A 23,974-nucleotide genomic window follows, 5' to 3' on the forward strand; every position below is an offset into this window, starting at 1 on the left:
AATATTAAGTTGAGCAAATCCAAAGTGTGATTAATGTTTAAAATATAAATTAAATGTGTGAAAAAGTATGAAAACAAAGAAAAGAAATTAATTCAAGACTTTATGAAAGTAATTAGGCCTAAGATTATTTATCCCCTTTATACTTTAATAATACTCAATCAACCCCCAATATATTTTGCTCCCAATGATGAATTATGCTTCTCAATGATACTAAATTACCCACAAGTTATCTCTCAAGCCTCCAAGTAGGTGTTTAGTTTAATTAATCTCTTAATTAACTAAATAGACTCCAATTTTCCTTGCAAATCCTATGTGACTATATGAGGTTAATGAGTATATCTCTACCTTATTAACAAAACTATCCATTCAACTTACAAATTTCAAGCTCTTACACAATTGAACTCAAGTTCTACACTCAATTTAACCCTATCAAATATCAATCAAGTGAACCCAACATCTAAATTATGGCCAATCACTTAGAAGCATTAAGTACAGAGTAAAATCAAAATAATCACATTATTAGTCATAAATACAAAGGGGGAATGAGTATTTAATCCATACAAAAGATTCAAAATAATCGTAGAATCAAGGGTTAGCTACAAATGTTCATAAAACCCATGAGAAAATACAAGTATCCTAGCATAAACATTGAACAAAAGGAAAGGGAAGGAGAATGGAAAAGAAGAACTAAGATATGAAGCTAAAATCTCTTCCAATCATCAAATCCAAGCTCAGTCTCCATCAAAGTACATGCCCTAGCACACCCAAAGCATCCAAATACTCCCAAGAAGTCCAAAATGGCAACCAAAGTCGAGAATGGGTCATATATACTCTAGAACCCAAACTTTATCAGCTAAATAAAATGCTTAATTTTGATGTCGCGTCAAAAGTCTTGAAACAAGTCATGATTTTAGGATTTCTTTACTCTATTTTGCACTATTCTTTCAATTAACAAAATGTATCATCTTTGCACTTCATTTCTTCATCCAAAAGCATCATTAAGAGTCCAGAAATGCATCCAAGCAAACCTTAAACCAAAATATTAATAAATTAGCTTTAAAATACCAAAATGGAGTGATAGTTTGAATTTTCAAAAGAATATGCACATTTTTCCAACTTGACTATTTAAACTATGTAAAATTGTGCCCAAATATTTTAAAAATTCAAGGACAATATGTTCAAGTAACATGAAATTTTAGAGGTTAACAATCATCCACATCCCCGAGGAAGGCACTAAAGGTGCCAAAGTTGTTGAGCCATATGATCTTAAAGCTTTGATAGCACATGAGTGATTCTAAATATTTGAGGAATCAGAGTAATATTATTGTTTTTCTATTATTGAGTGAAGAAGACAAACAATATAAGGACAATGGAGAGAAATAATTTTGCAACCAAGTCCTTGATTATGTTGGATGATATGATTTGATGATTATAAAGTTAAGGGAAGAAGTATTTGTTATGTGTATAGATAAATAAAGAATTATAGATGAAGACAAAACCTCAAAAGTATAAAGAATCTAAAGAAGATGAAGAACTATAGGATAAGTCATTTAAATTTTATTAGATTCAATATGAAAACTTTAAGAGTTTAATCAAATTTCATTATCATTAAAATGAATGCATCATTTTTATCTTATAAGTCTCATTTATGCACTTTTAGACTCATCCTAATGTATTCAAGCTTGCAAGTTATGTCATTCTAGCTTATAGTTGTTCATAGAAGTTGAGTTTTATCGAACTGTAGAATCACATGTGATTCTGTATAGTCAATCGTGAGATTTGTCATGTTAGGCACACCAACTAATATATCATGCCTGAGTCAGAGAGTGATCCACACTTAATTTGTCATTTGTGTTTGTATGATGCCTTGACATTGCTTCTATATTCCAAATCATGCAAGTTGCCCTATGGTTTGCATGCAAGTTATAATGACCCTAAATTTTAAATTAGTAAAAAACTAAATTAGTTAAAAAAATTCTCCAATTAATTATTATTTAAATTAGTTTTATAGTAAGTGGAGAGTGATAATTTAGTGAATTTATGTTAGTAACTTTCTTGAAGATCTAAAGTTTGAATTTTATGGAGCAAAAGTTTAGTTTTATATTTTATTTTAAATTACAGTAAAATTTTATTCCCTTTTCTATAATTTTTTTTGGTGCCCTTTTTGGTAATGTTTTCAATTAACTATTTGGATTAGATTTTTTTCCTCCCCCTCTACCATTCGAACACTAGAAGCAACGAGAGAGAGAGAGAGAGAAGATGAGATAGCATCCGATTTTTTCCTTCCTTTTCTCTTCTCCGTCAAGCTGCTCCTTTGGTCTTCACCATCGACTGTTTCTTCCTCATCGTCAGCTGTGTCTCATCGTCGGTGACAGAGGGGTACTCACCATCGATGTTGCAGAGTCGCCATCCCTGTTCGCTTTTCTTCCTCCATTCATGGCAACATCGCTGCTGCTGGAAGGAAGTTGATGCGTGGGAAATGATTCACTGGGACTGAGGTGTTGCTTGTGAGTATTTCTACTACTGGGTCTAGTTTTGTTGGCTCTCTTCTTCTTCCTTTTTCGTGTGTTATGTCAGATTTTTACCTCCCCTGTTCTGCTATAGTTCTGTGTCTTCTTCCCTCGTAACTGTTGTGATTATCCAAGGGGAGGAACCTTAAGTTCATCTTCTTCTTCTTGTTAGTTTTGGGTGCTTGTGAGTGTATTGTAACATTGTTGGAGTTGCAATTCCTCTTTGAAACTTTACTGCTGCCCGTAGCTGTAAAAAACAAAAATGAAAAATGCAATTAAGCTGAAATTTTTAGTCCTAAGAATTAGAGAATGAGCATGTGGGTTTGAGTTCTAATTAATTGGGTTTGATTTGTTTATTGATTACAATATTGACATTATGAGAATCTTAGGAAAATGGGATTGGAGAGGAAGAATTTGAATATTAGTTTAAGATTGGATGCTTACAAAATATTTGATAAACTAACTATTAGGAGAGTTTTAATTGATTCTTTTTGTGTAATTTTGTTAATATCACAAAAAACATGGTTGGGCTTGAGCATTGTTAGTTTGTTAATCTAAATTGAGTTTTGTGAAGGAATTTATCTTACAAGCTAATGAGATTTTATCTAAGTTTTGAATTATTAAGAATTATACGACTTATAATTCATAAGATATGTTACCATTTTAGAAGTCATATTTGGATACATGAAATTTGTTGGGAAAGAGAATTAAAGGCTATAAATTTTTATTTTATAGTTTGAAATGTTGTACAGTAGTGTTTAACAAAAAACCTAAGAAGAGATTATATTGTAATTGATAAGCTAACTATGACTGAATGTTATGGAGAAAACTTGATGTGTGAATTGTGTTGTTAAAACTTCAAAGTCATTATTATTAATTTTGGTTGAGTGGGCTCTCTTGGAAAGGGATCTTATTAGTTCAAAAATAAACTCCATCAAGATATTATTATGTATTGTAGGGTGTTTGGAAGGAGGGAACTCAATTGAAGTTGTAAGAAGTGAGTTTTGTGCCTTGAAAGTACTATAGGTATGTGAATAGTGTCCCAATGATTTATTAGCAATTTTATTTATTTATTTATTTATTTAAATCTGGATTGAGCCTATTCACAAGCCATCTTCTCTATTTATGTAATTCTTTTGAAATTCCTCAAGACAAACAATAGAGTATTATTATTTATTCTTCTTTAATGATTTATGATTTTCATTTTTATTAGTGGCTATTGTACTTAGAAATGTCATTATAATAGCTTTAATAGAAAGAGTTGGAGCTATAATTTTTCAAATGAACATTTAAAAGCGATTGCTATATTTGATCATGTTTGATTTACATGTAAGGGATCATTAACTGTTTTGATTCATGCATGGGATTTATATACATATGCATTCAGTTATGTTGAGTTTGATGAGTAATTTTAAAAAAGGAATAACATGTCGATTTTAGACCTATGCATGCTTGATTTGAAATGTGGAACTAAATTAGAATGCTGGTTACTAACGACAGACGCATTAGCCCTGGCATGTCATGGCACATGTAGCTAGCAAGGTGTTTGTAAAAGATGCTATCCCCATACGATAGCCAACACACGTGAAATGGAGGGATGATAATTTATGAGTATTGTACGCACGCTTATTTTTGTAGGCCTTGTGCTTGCACTTGCTTCATGGCTTTAAGTTACATTAGATCATTTCGTGGCTCTGTGCTGCGCTAGGTTATTTTTCCTCATAGATTGTGTGTTCACGATTGTTGGTTATTTATCCTTGTGGACTATGTGTCCACACTTGCTAATTATTCTAATCAAGTCCTACTAAAAGGTGAAGTTTGAAACTTAAGTTTTTTTTTCTTTTAAATTTGATCTTTTAAAGCAAACTGTTATTTTTACCATATTTGGATTTTAAATTTAGCTAAATAATTCCCATAGTGTTTAAATATATTGTGATGTTTAAAATGGAACTTGATTTTCTAATAAATTGCAATTGAATTCATGTATTCGCGACTTTTACATTTACATATTTGTCAATATATTTTGATGACTGATACTGTAACTAAAGCAAAACCTCTTCCTAATAATTGAGTATTTATTCTAATGGGAAGTGGATGAGCTATGGATTAAGATTCCTTTCTATGTAAAATTTGAATTTATGAAATTATATTATATAAATTTAATTCTAGGTACTCCACATAGACTATAATTAAGATCCTTATTTTGTTACATATTTTGTATGTTAGCTGGAAGGAGTTGAGCTCCTAATTATTATGATATATTGCCTCAAACTTTGTGTTGTAGAATTTTTTTAGAGGTCCTAGTTACAAGCGAGGTTTTGTCAAAATTTTTACAAAAAAATTAAAGCTTTTGTTTGAATTAAAATTATTAAGAATGTCATAATTCCTATATAAATATAACTATGTTTTATAAATGGAATAATTTCTTGATTTAAGGTTTTACAAGTGTGAGTTTTGGTACATATCTCATGCTAGTCACTTTTATTTTATTAGGATGTGACACAAGTTTTGTCAAATTATGTCTTCATTGCATTTTATCAAAAGCAATTGCATTTTGTCAAGTGAACACAAGATTTGTCATTAGTTCTTTAAACATATCTTGCCAAATTGAGTCTTAAGTCATTTCAAGTCCAGTTTAATTTGTACACTTGTGTGATCTATGATTAACAATTCCATATATTTTGATCATGCAAAATCTTACTTGAGTGCAAAATGGTTCCACACATGATTTTTATCCTAGAATGGCTTAAGTTTTGCAATTTGCCATTTCACACGTGATTTGTTATCTCGAATGGTTTAGGTTCGAGGCAAGCCATTCCACGCGTGATAGTCTATTGCTTCCACATGAGTTTTGTTACACAAAATTGGCTTTGGCATTATGTTAGCCAAACCACACATAATAGCATTTTGGTTCCATGAAAGTTCTGTCATACAATTTTAGGCTTATCTTTTTGCTAGCCAAATCACGTATGAGGACAAGATGGTTGCACGCAAGATTTGTCACATTTGCCTTTCTATTAGCTAAACCATGCGTGAGAGCAAGCAGATCACATGTGTGTTTTTGCACACAGAATAGATTGTATATTCATATAGGCTAAACCATGCATGAGACACCCTAAGGTTCATGCCTAATTTGTCACATATTCATATTTGAAACTTTGATACAAGCCATTTGAAATAGCTTAGCCAGTCAAATTCTTTAAGAGCTATTTATTTAGATATTCTAAGATTTTATAATGAACAAAGTTAGGGTTTTAGCTAGATTTAGGGTTTGTTAGATTGATAAAAACTCTACTTAGTGTATTGTAAGTATTGAATACTTGAATAGGTGCTACTGGTTTTGGTGTTACATTGGTATGCTTATATATGCTACTACTATTTTTTGGATACTATGGTTATGTACATGTTTGGTTGTTGCTATTGTGATAATTTAGCAAGTTTAATTTGGCTGTGAAGAAATGCATATTATATATTTTAAAAAAATACATATATAACATCACTTTTTTTTTTAAATAGGAAGTAGTTTAGGTTAACCATGTCACTTTTATACTTAAAAGTGACTTGGTTTCTCAAGAAACCAAGTCACACTTAATAGAAGAGAGACGTAGTTTCTAGAGTAACCATGTCTCTTTTTTACAAGGTGATGTTGTTAATCTTATCCACGTCATTGAAAAAAATATGATGTAGATAAGATAACTTTCTAAGTCACCCAGATTTATGTCCCCCATAACAACAATGTGAAATGCCTAAAAAAAGCGACATGAAAAGCATTTTCTGTTTAGTGATAGGCATAAGCATTAAGGGCATGTAAAGCAAGCAAAATACAATATTAAATCATAATAAAACATTTAAGTATACATGAGAAATTAATTTCCCCCTTTATCTCATCCTTATTCCCTCTAACCAAGTCCATGGGCTACAATTTATAACAAGACTGATCTGTGTAACCAAACAAGCCTAAGCTCTCCATTGTTAGAGGGGCAACCTAGCCAAAGATCACTGCTTCCTAACTTAAACCATCAACTCCCTTACTAATTGAATTCATGCAAGGTGTAATAATTATTGTTAGTAACACATAGCCACTCCTAAAGTGAGTATTAGTAGCTATGTTGGAACCACACCAAACTTTTATCGAGGCCAATGCTAACTATCTAACACTGGGAGCTATCCAATTATTATCCATACAACATGGACTTATAGTATAACAATTTATTGACTAAGGTGAACTCCTACCTATTTCATTTCTCAATTATGCCAATATGTTACACAATTTCAATCACATAACATAATGCAATTCCACATGCCAAGTAATCACAATTTCGAATCAACATGCTCAATTTCATCCACATATGCATAATTGATATCCTCAAAGTTCTCAAAAGATTTTCATAATTTGCAATAAAGTATAGTTTACTCGATTCACCCACATATTTCAACAAATTAACATACGCTCACTTTACACATATTCTAAAACATCAAAATTGCATGTTCACATGTAACATGCATTTCATAATTTTTATAATACCATAAACATTTAAAACATGCATATGAGAGAATTTAAATTCTCAGTTACATCCACCCCTTGAATTACTCAAAAGGGGCACTCATGGACTGAATCCAATTCCAAGCTACTAAATGCTCCTTACTCAAAAGAGTTTATTCTACAATTAGACAACTCAAAAATATTAACACAATGCTAATTTTGTCACTTTCCCAACCATCCATTTTTACTCAAAAAATTCCAAATTTTAATTTATTAGATAACCTTGCTATCTATTCCTTTAGATTCATTAGACTCAAATGAGCCTAACTAAACCCATTAACCACTAACATAATCCTTACATGCTTTCACTTGACTGATTTAATTCATTATCTTGATAAAGAAGTTTTAGAAACTTGCTTTAACTTTTGTCTTCTAAATTAGTTTTCATTCTTTCATATGCTGGACTTTGAAATCTTGGTTTGATTCTTTGTTCCAATGTTTTGATAAAGCTTTGCAACTAAAATACTTGAGCTTTGCTCACTTGTTCTTTGTTAAACTTCTTGTTGGACCTTCAAATTATGCTTAACTAAGTGAAAAGTTTTCTTCCGTTGAAATTTTTTTAAATACCTAATTCACCCCCTCTTAGGTGTTATTGCTTGATTTTACATTTTTTTAAAAAATATTCCTAAGTTTTAAAATATAAACTACCTCTACTTCATTATTAAATGCTCATCTTTTACAAATACCCCTAATTAAATTTTGGTGGTCAACAAGCAATGAGAAAGAGTACTCCCTCCATCCCCAATTATAAAATATTTTTGGACGAAATCTTACACACTAATAAACCTAATCAAATACACTTAACAACATTATTTTTTTAAAATAAAAAAATAAACTTCAAAAAATATTCTTCATTTAATATATTGAAAAGAGAGAGGAACACAAATTAAATAGAGAGAGAGAGAGAGTAATATTGGAATAATCCTATTTAATGAAATCTTAATTTTTTTTCAAAGTATCTTATATTTTAAGATAAAGGGAGTAGTAAAAAAAATAATTAAACTTTGATTCATTAATTGTCAAGTTCAAACTTGAAAAGGCAATCAATTGGGAACATATTTAATGAAAAATATTGTTAACTACAGTAATTTTCTTAACATGTGCAGGTAAGTAAATGCAAACTCATATTTAGGACTAGAAAGTATTCAATGAAATATAATAATGACACCTTACGAGCTCACTTTTTTTAAAAAAAATTATATAAACTTGGGAAAATTTCATCGATGATCCCTTGATCCAACTTAATTTTAGTCAAATTAAACTCCTAAAATTTTGAAATTTTATTATACATGTGGGGACTACAGTGAAATTAAAAAGTGGATTGAAATGACCTTAGTGTCCTTGATGAAATTGAAAAAAACATGAACAACTAATGTAGATAGAATTTATAACTCATGTCAACAACATAACAATGCCACTATGAATTTGCAATTCACATTCCACCTATATCAGTTGTTCATTTTTCTTGTCGGAGTTATTCATATGCCTAACTTTACTTGTTTATACTCATAGTGATGTTATGCTGTTAATGAGAGAATTTTATCTATGTCAGCTATTCATTTTCTATACGTCACTTGTTCATCCTCTATACATTAGTTGTTTATTTCACCAAGGATAATAATGTCATTTCAATCAACTCTTTAATTTCATTTCTATGCCCCAAATGGACAGTGAAATTTTAAAATTTTAGGGGCTTTGATTCAAATGTAGTTGGGTCAAGGGGTCCTCATTGAAATTTTTCCTATAAACTTTCAAAAATATCCCAACTTACTTAATCATTATACTACAATATGATTTTAACTCTCTCTTCACTTAAAAGGTAATATTACAAAAGTATAATTAATGAAAATTTAATTTTTTTAAATTATCTTATATTTTGGAACAATGAAATTTCTCCAAAGTTGTCTGTTAATATGGGACAAAGAGACTAGTATTTAAATTTTTGTAGGCTTGTTGGTTGTAGCTTTACATATTATGATATTAATCTACAGATAAAACCCTAAATTCTAGTCCTCCAACTGACCAGGGTACAATAACTAAAATTTTTCAGAGAAACGATTAGCAGTCTGAATGAAATTTGACTATATGTCAATGTCTAAAGCAAAAGAAGTACTCTCTCTCTCAAAAAATGTAAAATATTTTTAATTAAATATCATATTTTAATAAATTAATCTCCTAACTAAAACCATCTTTCCATATTTTTTGATAAGGTGTTTCACTTAAAAATAGGTATAAAATAATTATTTATTAAGGTCATTTGTCTTTGAAAAAAAGGTATTAATCACGTCTTCAAATACTAAAAATATTTTATATTTTTTAATATCCAAACCTTCAACAAATGTCTTTACATTTTTTAATAGAGTGAGTAATTAAATATTTTAGCAACCAGCTGACCATGTATCGTTTAATTGAAAAAATGCCAATAGTTTAAATGTAATTACAATAATTGGACGAATTTCGCATTAAAGTAAATGCCATGTTTGTCAATACACAAGCAATATAATTAAATAATTCAGGCTCTCCTGCAAACAAGAAATTGCCAAAAGAAGATCCCTTCAATCATAAGTCATAACTTACGTTTTTTGGACAAAAAAGTGAAAACTTTCATTATAAGAGGTTCTCAAATAAATATAAAATATTAAATAGTAAACTTTGAGGAGTCAATTATTAAAACAACAATGATAAAAGAAAGGGAAAGAAAAGAAAATTCAAATGAACGACAAAAAACTTATGAATTTTTAACCTCAACAATATTCAAAATGAGACTTTTCACGTGGACTTAAATGCTAAATCCACTATTTATCCTTGAATAATCTAACACCTCATTTTTAAAATTAATTTAAAAAAACCAACGTATATTTTATTATATTTCTCATTTTTAATTTATAAACAACTATGGTCGCATGATGGTTATGCTTTTGCTTTCATTCCAAGAAATAACGACAGATGCCTAAAACCCCACACACACACACAACGACAGATGTCTAAAACCACACACACACACACACACACCCACCCTCAAGGCGCCTGCAACAGACATTTTTATCATGCATGCGTAGTGCCTGCGCAACCAACCACAACCCCTATTCAAACCGGATCTCTCTCCCCCTCTCCCCCCCCCCCCCCCCCCCCTCTCTCTCTCTCGGTGTCTCACTCCTTCACCTCGCCCCCCCCCACCCACTCAGTTTTTTAACGTTCCTACTGCCAATTAACTCTATTATATTATTAATAGAATTTACCATATCAAATTAATAAAATACATATGGTATGAGAAAAATTATTTTATTAACTTTTTAACGAAATTTAAGGGGGAAAAATTATAATTTTTACTTTTAACTTTCATATAATTTTTACTTTTAACACACATGACCATGCTCCCCCTTTTTTTTTAGTTGCATGACATTATTCACATTGTTCCCTGCTAACACAATTTAAGAGGAAAAACTATAATTTTATTATTCTTTATCAATTAAAACAACCTTTGGCAAGATAAATGACATTTTAATCATTATGAAAAAGAATATAATTTTTATACATTTATTATTTTCTTACATAAGATATCACGTAAGCTTCTATATATGTGGCTTTTCTTAATCTTAAACTTTGTTAATAACATAGCAGAATAATTAATGAGAAGGGGCCTTGAAAACAAAACTAAAGGTCAGAGGATTAATTTTAAACTAATGTTTTGAAACCCAAACTGAATGTTGAACCGAAAAAAAAGCAACGGGTTGCTGTTTTCATAGTTCAATCAGTTAGACTAACAGTTGTACCATTGACATAAAAATTAAATAAAAATAATATTTATATACACAAATATATAAATAAAATATTAATTTGTCGATAGTGTTTGAGATCTCAACACCAAAGCCTAGATGCCTCGACTGCTAGAGTTGGATGTAGAGGCATGTTAACATGAGCTTGTGATCTTGAAGTAAAATATTAGAGCTAGAGGCACACCATCATGTCACAACTCATGAGCTTTCGATCTTAATACTAAAGGCTGGATCATTAGAGTTGGAGGTAGAGGTTGAAAGAAAGATTTAAACATTTAAAGGTAAAAAGGTTATATGCAATTGTCTTAAAATTTAGAGAATTTTATACATTTTAGCCATGTTTTTATTATAAGTCAATTTCAACAATTTCACCAAAATTAAGAAAAGGAAGTTAATTCATTAAATTTATTTTAAAATTAAATAGTTTTTCAACGTTGTTGTTAAAGAAAGATTCAATGAGCTATATAAAAATATTAAATTAAAATTAAACTCTCTTTTTACTAAATTATTAGGAGCAAAATTGAAATATGTTAGTTAACAATTCTTAATTTGACTTATATTAATTACGAATCTACCATAGTTATGGTGAGGCAGTTAAAATGGATTATACCCTTCGAAAGAAATAAAATAATACAATGATAGAGAGACTTCAGGACGACGACAATGCAATGATAGAAATAGCTTACTTTCTTCCTTGACTTTATTAATCTCTTGATTATGATATATCTCCAATTCTATCGGATATATATTAAGGGTTGAAACTGTAAAGGCAATAATCAGAAGCAACATCTTTAAGTTGAAGCACTACCAAAAATGAGTCTGCAAGTTGAACTAGTGTCTCAAGAGATGGTGAAACCATCATCTCCTACACCTCAACATCTTTGTCATTACCATCTCTCCTTCCTCGACCAGTATAGCCTGCAAATCCACAATACCATGGTTTACTTCTTCGACGATGATATCACAAGCAGGTTCAACATCATCAAAGAAGCTTCCGATCTTCTCAAGAAATCGTTGTCCCAAGTCTTGACTCACTATTACCCACTCGCCGGAAGACTTAGAATCAAGAACTTACTCGTCGACAGCAACGACGACGGTGTTCCTTACAAAGAAGCCAGAGTCAGGTGCCGCCTCCGCCACGTCATCGACAGTCACTCTCCTGATGACGTCAGCCAGCTGCTTCCCTACGACATGAATGAAATCGTCGACGCCGTCCTAGGTGTGCAGTTCAACGCCTTCGATTGCGGCGGAATAGCCATCGGAGTTTGCCTCTCCCACAAGATTGCCGACGCTATGTCGTTTTTCCAGTTCATCAAGAGCTGGGCCGCTGTGACACGTGGCGAACCGCCAGAGCAAATCAGAACCCACTTCCAATCTTCCTCGCTCTTCCCGCCAAAAGAAGTGTTCGGATACGTCCCGAATTTATACATCGGACAGACAAAAATCATGGGAAAGATGTTCGTGTTCGAATCATCCGCAATAGAATCTCTCAGAACAAAATATTCCCAAAAGATAGAGAACGTTCTAGAAGGCCAAAAACCACCTTCAAGAGTCGAAGTGTTACAAACTTTCCTATTGAACAGGTTAATTGCGGCCACTAATAACGAAGACGAAGGTCGCAACAAGATTCACTTACTGACATACGCAGTGAATCTACGACCAAGAATGGAGCCTCCATTGCCAAAATATGCGTTCGGAAACTATTACTGGTCTATTGAAGCTTTTCCTATATTAATGGAGGAAGGAGAGTGTAAGGATCTTGGGAGACAGCTAAGAGAAGAGTTAAAAATTGTGAATAAGAATTTTATTGTGAAGCTTCGAGAAAGCAAGGAATGGAAGTTTAATAAAGAAGAGATGGACAGAGAGATTGCGAAGGGAGAAATGGTTCTGTTTATTTTCACGTCTCTGTGCAGGTTTCCGGTGTACGATGTTGATTTTGGATGGGGCAATCCGACGTGGGCATCACCACCTACGTGGAAATTCAAGAATTTTGTTACTTTAAAAGACACCAAATCAGGTGGTGGCATTGAAGTTTACGTCAACTTGGCAGAGGATGACATGGCTAAATTTGAACGTGATGAGGAACTTCTTGCTCATGTTTCTACAGAAAGATTGAAATAAGAGAAAAATTGGCTAAAATGAAGAAAAAAACTGAAATATTTGGATATAAGTCTCAAATACAGAGATAAAGCTTGCAAGAAATCATGGTTCTTAAGGGTTAGTATGTTTTTCAGTGAAAATATCAAAGTACTCTTCCTTTTGTTGCATATGTTAATGAAAATTCATGCAGAAAAAAGGAACGGGTATTTTATTATTTTCTTTCAAAATATATTTTCACTCCAAAATCATGATCCCTTCCGGGCTTTATGTTTTAGATAGGGACTTATACTCAAATATTTGAGTTGTAACCAACTTTCCCTGAAAAATGTTATAATTTTGGGGTTTTTAATTTCGACGATTTAACCTGAAACAATGTTATAATTTACTTTGTACGGGTGTTTATTTTGTTTGTAACACGCCCAGAGTTCTTATTGACAGCTTTTCTGTCAATTGACTGCCTCTGAAAGTTATGGGTTGGTTTGTTGTACAATGAATAAAAAAAAGGTCGACTTTTAATTTCTCTTTTAAGAAAGTGTTTTAAAAGGTTTAGCAACTTGTTGATTAGATTACAAGTCATATCTTAACAAAGTAAAGACACATTATAATTAAGCTAAGTGGTTAAAGTTATTTGCCAATCACAAGCTTTATAAGATAAATTAAAGCATTGAAGAAAATGGTCGGAAACTTTGGATTTTTCAACTTTTATGATTTACCAGAGCCCTCTCATCCTTCGTTAGCCTTGATGCATCTTTAATGATAGTGGGTCATAAACTATTAAAATAATCCTTGAAATTTTCATTTGTTTTCCTCTTTAATTCATTTCTCCGTACTTTTCCAAATTAAACCTAATAAATGGTAATGTTCTTAAAAGATTTGAAAAATCAGGTTTTTCAGCAATACGTCATCAGGTTTGTCAACCTATACACCATCAATACATCCCACTCAAATTAACCAATCAAGATCGTAACCACTACAAGCAGTGATCACAACTATCATGCCAAAATCATAATATCGTATACACTTCAAAGCACTAAACACAAGTGAGACATGGACGCCCATTTGGCATCGAAAATCAAAGGAAAACAAGTGAAGAACCTGAACTCAATGAGGATGGCATTGAAAATGGAGGAGAGATCATACACAAGTGAAAACACAAACTAAGACTTGGACTTGGTTTTGGATAGAGAGAAAATCGGGGAAAAATAGAGAGGAGAGAAAACATAGGAAGAAAAATTTAAAAAAAAAGTAATATAATTTATTTATTTATTTTTTTACAATTTTTAAGAGTTTTCCTTTTAGTTTTCTTTACTCCCTACTTTTCTTTCCATCTAAATGAAAGGTAAAGATCTAAACTACATCAATGCTAAACTTAAACCAAATCTTTCATTTAGATCCACAAAAATCCATATGGATTTGGACTTGATTAATCAATGAATATTTGGTTTATAATTTCTTTTTTTTTAATACAAGGCCACAGTAAAAATACCATGCAAAAGGACCAAAATCAAGTCACATCAGAAGTCATAGTATTTCTACAATCTATGGGAGCATCATCAAGTAAAGTAGTATCAAAATAGTCGTTAGAGGCCTTGTGAGCTAGAAGATCGGTACAACGATTTGCTTCTTTATAGAAGTATTCCAAGGTAACCTCTTAGTTCCTCATGATGAGATTTATGATGCTTTTAATGATTGCTGAGAGTGGATGGCTCTAAACTAAGTTGCCATTAATGAGGGATATGACCTCCATTGAATCAGTATAAAAATTAATGTTAGGAATCATAGCATTCCAATAGATGTTTAGGCCTTCTAGAATCTTGATAAGCTCAGCAGCTATGATGTGTTGGTAACCAAGGTTTTTAGTGAATCCTTTGATTCAGTTACTCTTGTCATCCCTGATAAGACCTGCACAAACCGTGGGACCATTACATTTGACTGAACTATCAACATCAAGTCTCAGCTACCCAAGATTCAGAGGCTTTGAACTCGCTTCATGTCTAGTATCAAAATTACTCAGATGATCAAGCTTAGATTGAAGTTGCAGGTCATTTATAATTTGTTAGGTGCTTGAGAAGGCAGTGTCTTTGTCCATAGTATCATCTTTAGAGTAAGCTTCCTTGCATCTTACTTTCCAAATGTTCTTGTAGGTTTGGGTAAAAAAATTTCTTCTAGGACAATCCTCTAGCATATCTGCTTCTTACTCCATTATTAACATTCCAAACTATCCAGTCCTGCACAGGAAGAGAGAAAAAGGTATTATATTTAGAAGGGTTAACTAATTTTTTCCAAACCTCTTTAGCATCTTTACAATCTCATAAGATATGAATAGAAGAGTCAGGAGAGTTACAACCCAATTGGCAAGTATAATGCTGTATAGTATCTCCATTAGAGAGCATGACATTTATTTGTAAACAATCCCAAGATGCTTTTTAAAGGAAGTACTTAATCTTTTCATAAGTAGGCCATTTCCAGATTTTGGACCAAATATCGTTAGATTCCTGAGCCTACCAATTTTCCATAGCTTTATAGGTAGATTTAATAGAAAAGTTACCATCTGAAGAGGGTCTCCAAATAAGAATGTCATCTTTGCCCTAAGTTTTAGGAGGTTGTACAAGAGCAATTTGTTTAATAATATTTAGGTAGAGGTATCTTCTTATAAGATCTAAATTCCAACCTCTGTTGGGCTTGCAGAAATTTGAGACTCTTGCATGAAGAATAGAATCGGCATCATGAAAGGCATGTTTTACAAGAGGATTAGGCAGGGAGGTCTATCTATCATACCAAAAGGATATTTTATCTCCTTTACAAACTTTCCAGCCAATTAAAGACATGAATGTGTCCCAGATTTTGAAAATGCTACTCTAGGTATAAGAGCAGGAATTATGTTTAACAACCATATGGATAATCAGTTTGCTATAGTTATATTTATCTTGTTGGACCCGCGCCCAAAGATAATTTGTTTTAGTAAGGATGCCTTAACAAAGCTTTATGATAAAGGAAATATTTTGGCTTTTGAGATTTCTAAGGCCAAGACCGCCAACCTTTTTTTTTTAGAAGTGACACAATCCCAGGAGAGAAGGTGCAATTTTTTTCTCCCATCAGAAGAATCCCAAAGGAAATTTTTAGAAATTTTATCCAATTCTACTAACACATTGTCAGGTAAAAGCATAGCTTGCGTGGTGTAGATGGAAGAGTCGAAAGAATAGATTTTATGAGAACAAATTTTCCTACTATGTTGAGATATCAACTTCTCCAATTTACCAAGTGAGAGTTTGTCTTCTTAATTAAAAGCACAAAGGTGAGCTTCTTAACCTTCTCGTGAATGATAGGAACTCCAAGATATTTTCCAAGGTTACCGATGAGAGAAACTCCAAGATCATCACTAATTTTTAAAGCTCTATTGAAATTGACATTTCTAAAGTAGAAAAGTTTGGATTTGCCATTGTTGATCTTTTGACCAGAAGCTTTACAAAAATCAGAAAGATATTGAAGAATGATTTGCGATTGAGAAAGAGATAATTTTGCAAAAAGCAACAAATCATCAATAAAAAATAAGTGAAAAATAGGAGGCTCATTAGATGTTAGTCTAATAGGTTTTCATTCATTTTTTTAATACTATTAAGAATGCAGAGACTCGGACGTTCAATACAAAGGAAAAAAAGATAGGGAGATAGAGGATCCCCCTAACGAATGCCACAAAAAGGACTGAACTCTTTAGTTAGTTCACCATTCTAAAGAATTTTCATACGAGTAGTGGAGATAGCAGCCAGACTTAATTTCTTAAAGTGATTATTTATCCTAATGGAGATGAGAGTATCCTCGATGAAATTCCATTATAGTCTATCAAAAGCCTTTTCGAGGTCTACCTTAAGTGCCATAAATCCTTTTTTTCTTGTTTTCTTCCTCATAAAATGTATGACTTCTTGAACAATAATAATATTATCACTACTTTACTGTCCCTGAATGAACCTACTTTGATAATCACCAATTAAATGATTCATGCCATGCAATCTTGTGGATAGAATTGTGTTGATAATTTTATAGATAACATTATAGAGTGAAGTAGGCCAAAAGTCTTTCATACAAGTACGGTGATCAATTTTAGGGATCAAGGTAATGAAAGTGTCATTAATCTCCCTTATATAATCCAATTCTCTAAAAGCCTTTTTGAGCTGATCAAAGATGCTATCTTTAAGATCATTCTAATAAGAATGAATGAATCCAGCATTGATAATATTGAGGCTAAGGGCTTTGAATGCCTCAATATTAAAGACAACATTTTTAATTTCTTCTTCAGTCACATCCCTATGTAAGGATTGAAATTGATTGGAAGAAAGAGGTGGAAAGCAAGTAGTTGTAGAGAGTTTAGGCCTAATATCATTATCTTCCTTAAAAAGGTCTTCAAAGAAGGAAACAACCATGTCCTTTAGAATATTTTAGTCTTCCACCTAGTTGTCATCATCATTTTTAAGAGATAAGATCTGATTTCTTTTCTTTCTAATGATAGATGTACCAGGGAAGAATTTTGTATTCTGATCTCCCTATTTAAGTCATTTACATCTAGACTTCTGAAACCAAATCATTTCTTCTTGCAAAATAACTTTGTTATAGTCTTCCCAAAGAGATTTTTCCAATTTTCATAGGAAGTAATCATCTTTGTAGCTTTTATTCTTATCAATTCCTTCTAATCTCCTTAAAATTCTTTTCTTCTTGGAAGTAATATTGCCAATTTTTTCCTTATTCCAAGTAGTACCCGAATTGGAAAAATTAGTAGCTTCCTCTATCTAGTTATTATTGATCCATGAGTCTTTGAATATAGGATGGAAGGATTCCTCAAGCATCTAAGCATCATGACAATAGAAGGGTTTAGACTGATTATTTTAAGGAGACTCTTTGAACAATTGAATTCTAATTAGGCAATGATTAGAACCATATCTAAGCAAATATAAGGAAATTGCTTGGTGAAATTTGAGTCTCCAATCTATATTGGAAAAAGCCCAATCAATCCATTCTTTCACATTACCTTTTTTCCAGGTAAATCTATCACCACAAAAGTTGAGGTCAAGAAGGTTAGAAGAATTTATGCATTATCTAAATTGTTTCATAGATCTCCAATTGAAATTATCCCCACCACTCTTGTCATCACACGAAAGATAGGAATTGAAATCACCAACAATGAGCTAAGGATCAGTGATATTATGAGCAAGAGAATTTATAAAATCCCAAAGTAAATCACGTTAGAGAGGATTAGGGTCATCATAGACACAAGATAGTAGATAAGAGCAATTATTAGCTAGGATATTAACCCTACAATGCAACAGTTGAACGTTAGAATATATATAATCAATGTTAATAAAATCATTCCAAAGTAACCAAATATTGCCAGCATAACCAATAGCTTTGACACAAATCCAGTCATAAAAACCTAATTTCCTAATAATATTATCTGCTCTGGAACTACTAGCTCTAGTTTCAAGAAGAATAAGAGTTTGAGTATTAAAATTTTTAGTCATTTCTTTAATACGTGTAGGAAAATTCTTAGTACAGGCACCTCTACAACTCCAACAAATTAAATCCATAATAATAAAAGAAAAGGAGAAGATAAACCTGTTTGAAGATTACTCATCATGATTTTCCAGAGAATCTTCAATTTGGTCATCACTAAAATCATCATCCTCAAGATCATCATAGTGGATGGATTTGCTAAATTGTTCATCCAGTAGATCATCATCGAGAATATCATCTTCATCATTTTCTTGAATGAATTCGTTTTGCTCAGCTTCCATAATAGATAGATTGTTAACCAAGTCCTTAGAAGGGTCTTCATGGAATTGGGTTTCTAGTACAATATTGAGGTTGATATTAGGATCAAGAGGTTTATTGTGGTCAAGTGGGAAAATAGAAGCACTGATGTAATTTTGCTAGAGGGAAGAGCTTTTGTCATTATTATGTTTTTACCAGACATTTAGATCAGGTGAGAATACAGAGCTAGTCAAATTATGATCAAATTTATTCCCTTGGACATTTATTTTCCTTAATTCATTTATGCACTTAGCACATGAGCCCAAATTCCTCTTGTTGCCTTTAACCATATTATGCACACATTTAGAGGGTCTACTAGAAATGTTATTAGGATCAGCTTTATTTGTGGCGTTTTTATCTAGGTTTACCGTGTTTGGGCCTTTCCATTCAAAACTTAGCCAATCTTTATCAGTTTTGGATACTTTCTCTCCTCAATTTCTGACTCTCGGCCTTACTTCTTCATTGGTTTCATCTTGTTCTCTCACCTGAGCTCTTTTCATACCAGTCAGATCTTTCCTCCTCCAAATCAGTCTGATAGTCCTCATAGGTGAAGGCTTAGGTGGACCATTGGAGGTATAACTTCTTTATAATTTTAAATTCTTTCTCTAGATCCTTGTTATTTGAAACTTTAATATTAATGCTCTCATTTTCTTCATATTTTTACTATTGGTGCCTTTGTCACTACAAAAAAAAAACAACAACAAAACAAAACAAAACTTTTAGTGACAACTTTCAATGATGACATCTAAGTCGCCTCTAAAAGTACACAATTAGAGGCAATCTTTTAGAGTCATTGCAAAAAGTGTGACTTTTTGCGGTAAATTTTAAAAGTTGCAGTTGAAAGTTTGACTTTCAAAACAACCACCCCCCAAAAGAATGACAATTAATTAGTAATCAGGCAAATCAAAATACAAGTAGTAGATGAAAATGAAAAGAAATAGAGAAACAAAAAGTAGTAGATGGAATATTAGAACATAGAAGAAGTCTCACATGTAAAGATTAGAAGATAAATCATAAATATATAAACGTAGAAAGTATCTAACTAAATAACTTAAACTATCTTGATAAAGTATACTATTCTCAATTATACTTAATATAAAATATCTAACAATTTCAACTACTTAGTGGAAACATGAGTAAGAACTTCCTCCTCCCATTCAAATTTAGCCACGTCATCCTCTGTCATGTTGATGTAAGCTTCAATGCCGTCGCTAGACTTAGTGTCTTTAAGAGCAATCATATTCTTGAATCTCCACGTAGGCTGTCCGATCCACGTCAGATTCCCCCATCAAAAATCAAGCTCTTTCACCGAAAACCTACACAGTGAAGTGAAAGTAACTGGCACCAACACTCCTTTGGTAGTTGCTCTGCCCATCTCTTCTGTATTAGGGTTCCATTCTTTGCTTTCTCAAAGCTTCTCAATAAAATCATTGTCCATTTCATGTAGCTCTTCTTGTAGCTATCTTCCTAGGTCGTTGCACTTTACTTTCGCGTCTAACGTTGTAAACGTTCGAACATACCAGTAATAGTGCTTGAATGCATATTCTAGCAATGGAGGCTCCATTCTTAGGCGTAGATTCAGTGTGGATGTCACTAAGTGAATCTTACTATTGTCCCCTTGATCTTTTGTAGCAGCAGCGAACGGGTTCAATAGGAAAATTGATAAAATTTTGACCCTTGAAGGTGTTTTTTGGCCTTCTAGGACCTTCTTGGAATATTTTGTTCTTAGAGATTCTATTACGGATGCTTCAAGTATGAACCTATTACATATGACTCTGTGCTGCCTGACGTGTGAATTTGGGTCATATCCAAATACGTCTTTTGGCAGGAAGAGTAAGGAGGATTGAAAGAAAACCAGATCCTCTCAAATTCCTCTCTCTCAGCGTCCCTCAGCAGAAACAAAATCTCTACTCGTCAATCCACATCTAATGACTTATATCTTGCCACATCATCCCATCTTAAAATAATTTAATTTTACAAAATAATTTTTTACACCTTATTTCACTACTTATATATATATATATATATATTTAGGATAATAATTGAAATTGATTTTTTTTTATTTTCAAAACTTGTCCTAAAAAATTACTTAGCAGTTCTTTTTAAAATAAATTTTTGTTCAATAAATTTGGCTAGAATTTGAATAAGTCAGACTGTAAATTCCTACAAGCTAACTCATTCAAACTAGCTTGCAAGGATTCATAATCAAGCTAATTCAAACTTTGGCCAGATTTATTTAATAAAAATTTATTTTAAAAAAATTTGCAGAGTAATCTTTTAGGATAAGTTTTGAAGATAAAAAAAATCAATTTGAATCATTATCCTAATATATATATATATATATATAAGAAGTAGTGAAATAAGGTGTAAAAACTTATTTTTATAATTAAATTATTTTAATATTGGATGATGTGGCAAGATATGAGGCATTAGATAAGGATTGAAGTGTAGATATTTTGCTGCCATTGAGGGACACTGATGGAGAGGAATTTGAGAGGATCCGGACCCAATTGAAAGTGGGTTCTGATTTGTTCGGGTTCACGCACGTCATGGCTGCCCAACTCTTGTTAAACTGGAAAAACAACATTGGATCGGCAATCTTATGGGAGAGCCTTACACCAACAGCTATTCCGCCACAATCAAAGAGATTGAATTGAACATCCAGGATGGTGTCAATGATTTCATCCATGTCGTAATGAAGCAGATCGCTATTGTCAGCAGGAGACGGACTATCAATGACGTGGCTGTGTTGGCACCTTGACAAAACTTCCAATATTTTATTAAATTTATTGATATTTTTAATGTAATTGGAAGTCATTTATTTGATTTTGTTAGCAAAAATATGATTAAGTGGATGAATGTGTGTAAAAATAGGCTTGAAAATATGTTAGAAAATAGTGGACCAATTATATCATTTATTCTAAGTTTTATGCATGTAGAGAGGTCCAATTTGTGAGCCCAAAGAAGAAAATTTTGGAGCCTAAGTCAAAATAATTAAATTTAAAAAGAAAATATAAACAGGTTATGTTCACTACAGCGAAAACTCATGATTTTAGTAAAACACACAATTTTAACTCTTAGCAAATTTTTAGGGCTTGGGCATCTCATTTTCGATCATTCTTCACCTCTAATAGCTGCAGAACATCTAGGAAGAGGGAAAAGAACCAAAAATGGGTTGGAGAAGTTTGGGTTTGGTAGAAAATTAAGGGTTTTGCTCAAGATTGATCCATTAAGCTTTTCTTCTCCTTCTTCTCCTTGGTTTGCTGTATATTATTGATTTTGCTGTCATAGAAGCTATGTGTGGCTGATTTTCTCTTATTCTAGGGTAGCTATGAACTAATTCTTGGATTAAAACATATTTGAACAATTTATTTGAGTTTAATTAATTTTGTTTACTTAATCATTTGCTTATTTGTCCACTTAATGCTTGGCTGCCTTTGAGTGTGAATTTGAAAGTTTAAGTTTTTTCTTAGAAAAGGAAAATTTGAATTTGGCCATTAGATTGAGTAATGTAGGATTATAATTTATTCTAATTTGCCAATAGGATAGAAATATACCTTTTGGACCCATATACTCACATTAGAGTGAATTTGTGCCATTTTGCCTCTTGCGTAATTGTGTTAGAAATAGCAAATTAATTCAAGAGAGCGTGTAATTAATCGATAGATAATTATTTCTATTAATTCTCTAGATTAAAAAATTAATATTAAGTGAATTTATTTGGATAATTGCATGCTCTATGAATTGAAAAAGAAATTAGCCACACTAGGTTGCCTTGATTGTTTGTGGTTGTTGGAATTTTAATGTTAATGCATTTTTCTAATTTCAATTCTTATTTTGCAAAAATCAAATCCATATCTTGCTTTGCTTAACTTAAATGAAAATGGAGACTTTATTGCCTAATTATCAATTAACTTGATTCTTCGTGGAATTGACCTTGATTTGCCACTTTCTAATTATGAACTGTACACTTGGCATCAAGTTTTTGGCATCATTGCCAGGGAATCTATGCAATTGATAATTAGAAATAGAGGACCTTGAGTAGTTTTAGCTTGAGCATTCATTTTGTGATTTTTTTTATTTGTTTTGTTTGTTCAGTTAGGTCTTTGATCTTGTCTTATTTTTGTAGGACTATTTTGCATGCCACGTAGAGCTAGATCAAAAAAGATACTTGTGAGAATAAAGAGTCTCAAAGAAATTTTGGAAGCTATTTCACATCAAATTCAACCTGTGAACAGTGAAAAAGTTACAAATGAAGAGATGGCTAAGGATGAGAATGATAGGCTATATGTTACTAATTTCTTGGGTAGACAACCTAGAGGATACCAATCTAGGATTAAAGTGCCTAACTTCCAAGCCAACAACTTTGAGATTAAACAAACCATGCTTAAGATGATTGAGATGCATGGGCAATTTGCAGGAAATCAAGATGAGGATCCTAATAGACATTTAGTGAACTTCCTTAATATATGTGACTCAATCAAGCAAAATGAGGTTTATCAAGATGTCATCTTTCTTCACCTCTTTCCTTACTCTCTAGAAGGAAAAGCTAAGGATTGGCTTAACAATTTGAATAAGGCTAATGTCTCATTATGGGAGGAAATAGAAGGCAAGTTCAGATTTAGATTTTTCCCACTTAACAAGATGGTTGATTCTAGAGCCAACATTCTTAATTTTAATCAACAGTTTGGTGAACATTTGTATGAAGCTTAGGAAAGTTTTAAGCAATTGGTGAAGCAAAGTCCTAGGCATAATCAAGAGAAATTGGTCTTGATTCAAGTTTTTAGTAGCCGGTTGACACCTGAATCTAAGTCTAAAATGAATTCAGTCACTAATGATGGGATTACAAAGCAACTGGTGAACTATGTCTAGAATTATTTAGGTGATCTTGTTGTTAATTATATCTAGAACAACAATGAGAGAAGACCTGGGAGACCATAAGAAAGTTACTGATGACTCTTCATCTTCCCAAGTAGTAGCTTTATTTCAGACTCTGAGTCAAAGATTTGACCGTTTAGAAGCATGTGTTGATCGGAACAATGGTAGGCCTATAAGAGCTCATGCCATATATGCTTAGTATGATTATTGTGAAAATGCACATGCTACTGAACATTGCCATCTTTCTCAACAAGTTGAGATGGTAAATTATGTTGGGAATTATCATGGTAATAATTAAGTCAACCCATTTTCAAACACTTGCAATCCTAGGTGGCATCAAAATCTTAATTTTTCTTGGAAAAATAGTG

The 23,974-nt window shown here is 32.2% G+C and overlaps 1 protein-coding gene and 1 non-coding gene across 2 annotated transcripts; one reads left to right on the forward strand and one right to left on the reverse strand.

Annotated features, from left to right (window-relative positions):
* The first annotated feature begins 11,642 nt into the window (after positions 1 to 11,642).
* LOC129308970 (stemmadenine O-acetyltransferase-like) lies at positions 11,643 to 12,950 on the forward strand. The gene has a single exon (XM_054950325.1). It carries the CDS (start codon positions 11,643 to 11,645, stop codon positions 12,948 to 12,950), a length of 1,308 nt encoding a protein of 435 aa, XP_054806300.1.
* A 10,427-nt stretch (positions 12,951 to 23,377) lies between these two features.
* LOC129310223 (small nucleolar RNA R71) lies at positions 23,378 to 23,485 on the reverse strand. The gene has a single exon (XR_008593061.1). It is a non-coding gene; the product is annotated as a small nucleolar RNA R71 (small nucleolar RNA).
* Between the last annotated feature and the right edge of the window lie 489 nt (positions 23,486 to 23,974).

This window comes from Prosopis cineraria, unplaced genomic scaffold, assembly GCF_029017545.1.
Source record: "Prosopis cineraria cultivar Desert tree isolate PC_DT_omini unplaced genomic scaffold, ASM2901754v1 PC4, whole genome shotgun sequence".
Classification (NCBI taxonomy): Eukaryota; Viridiplantae; Streptophyta; class Magnoliopsida; order Fabales; family Fabaceae; genus Prosopis; species Prosopis cineraria.

What these genes read in the sequence shown, in the direction of transcription:
- LOC129308970 (XM_054950325.1), top strand. Translation starts at nt 11,643, where the DNA reads ATGAGTCTGCAAGTTGAACTAGTGTCTCAAGAGATGGTGAAACCATCA.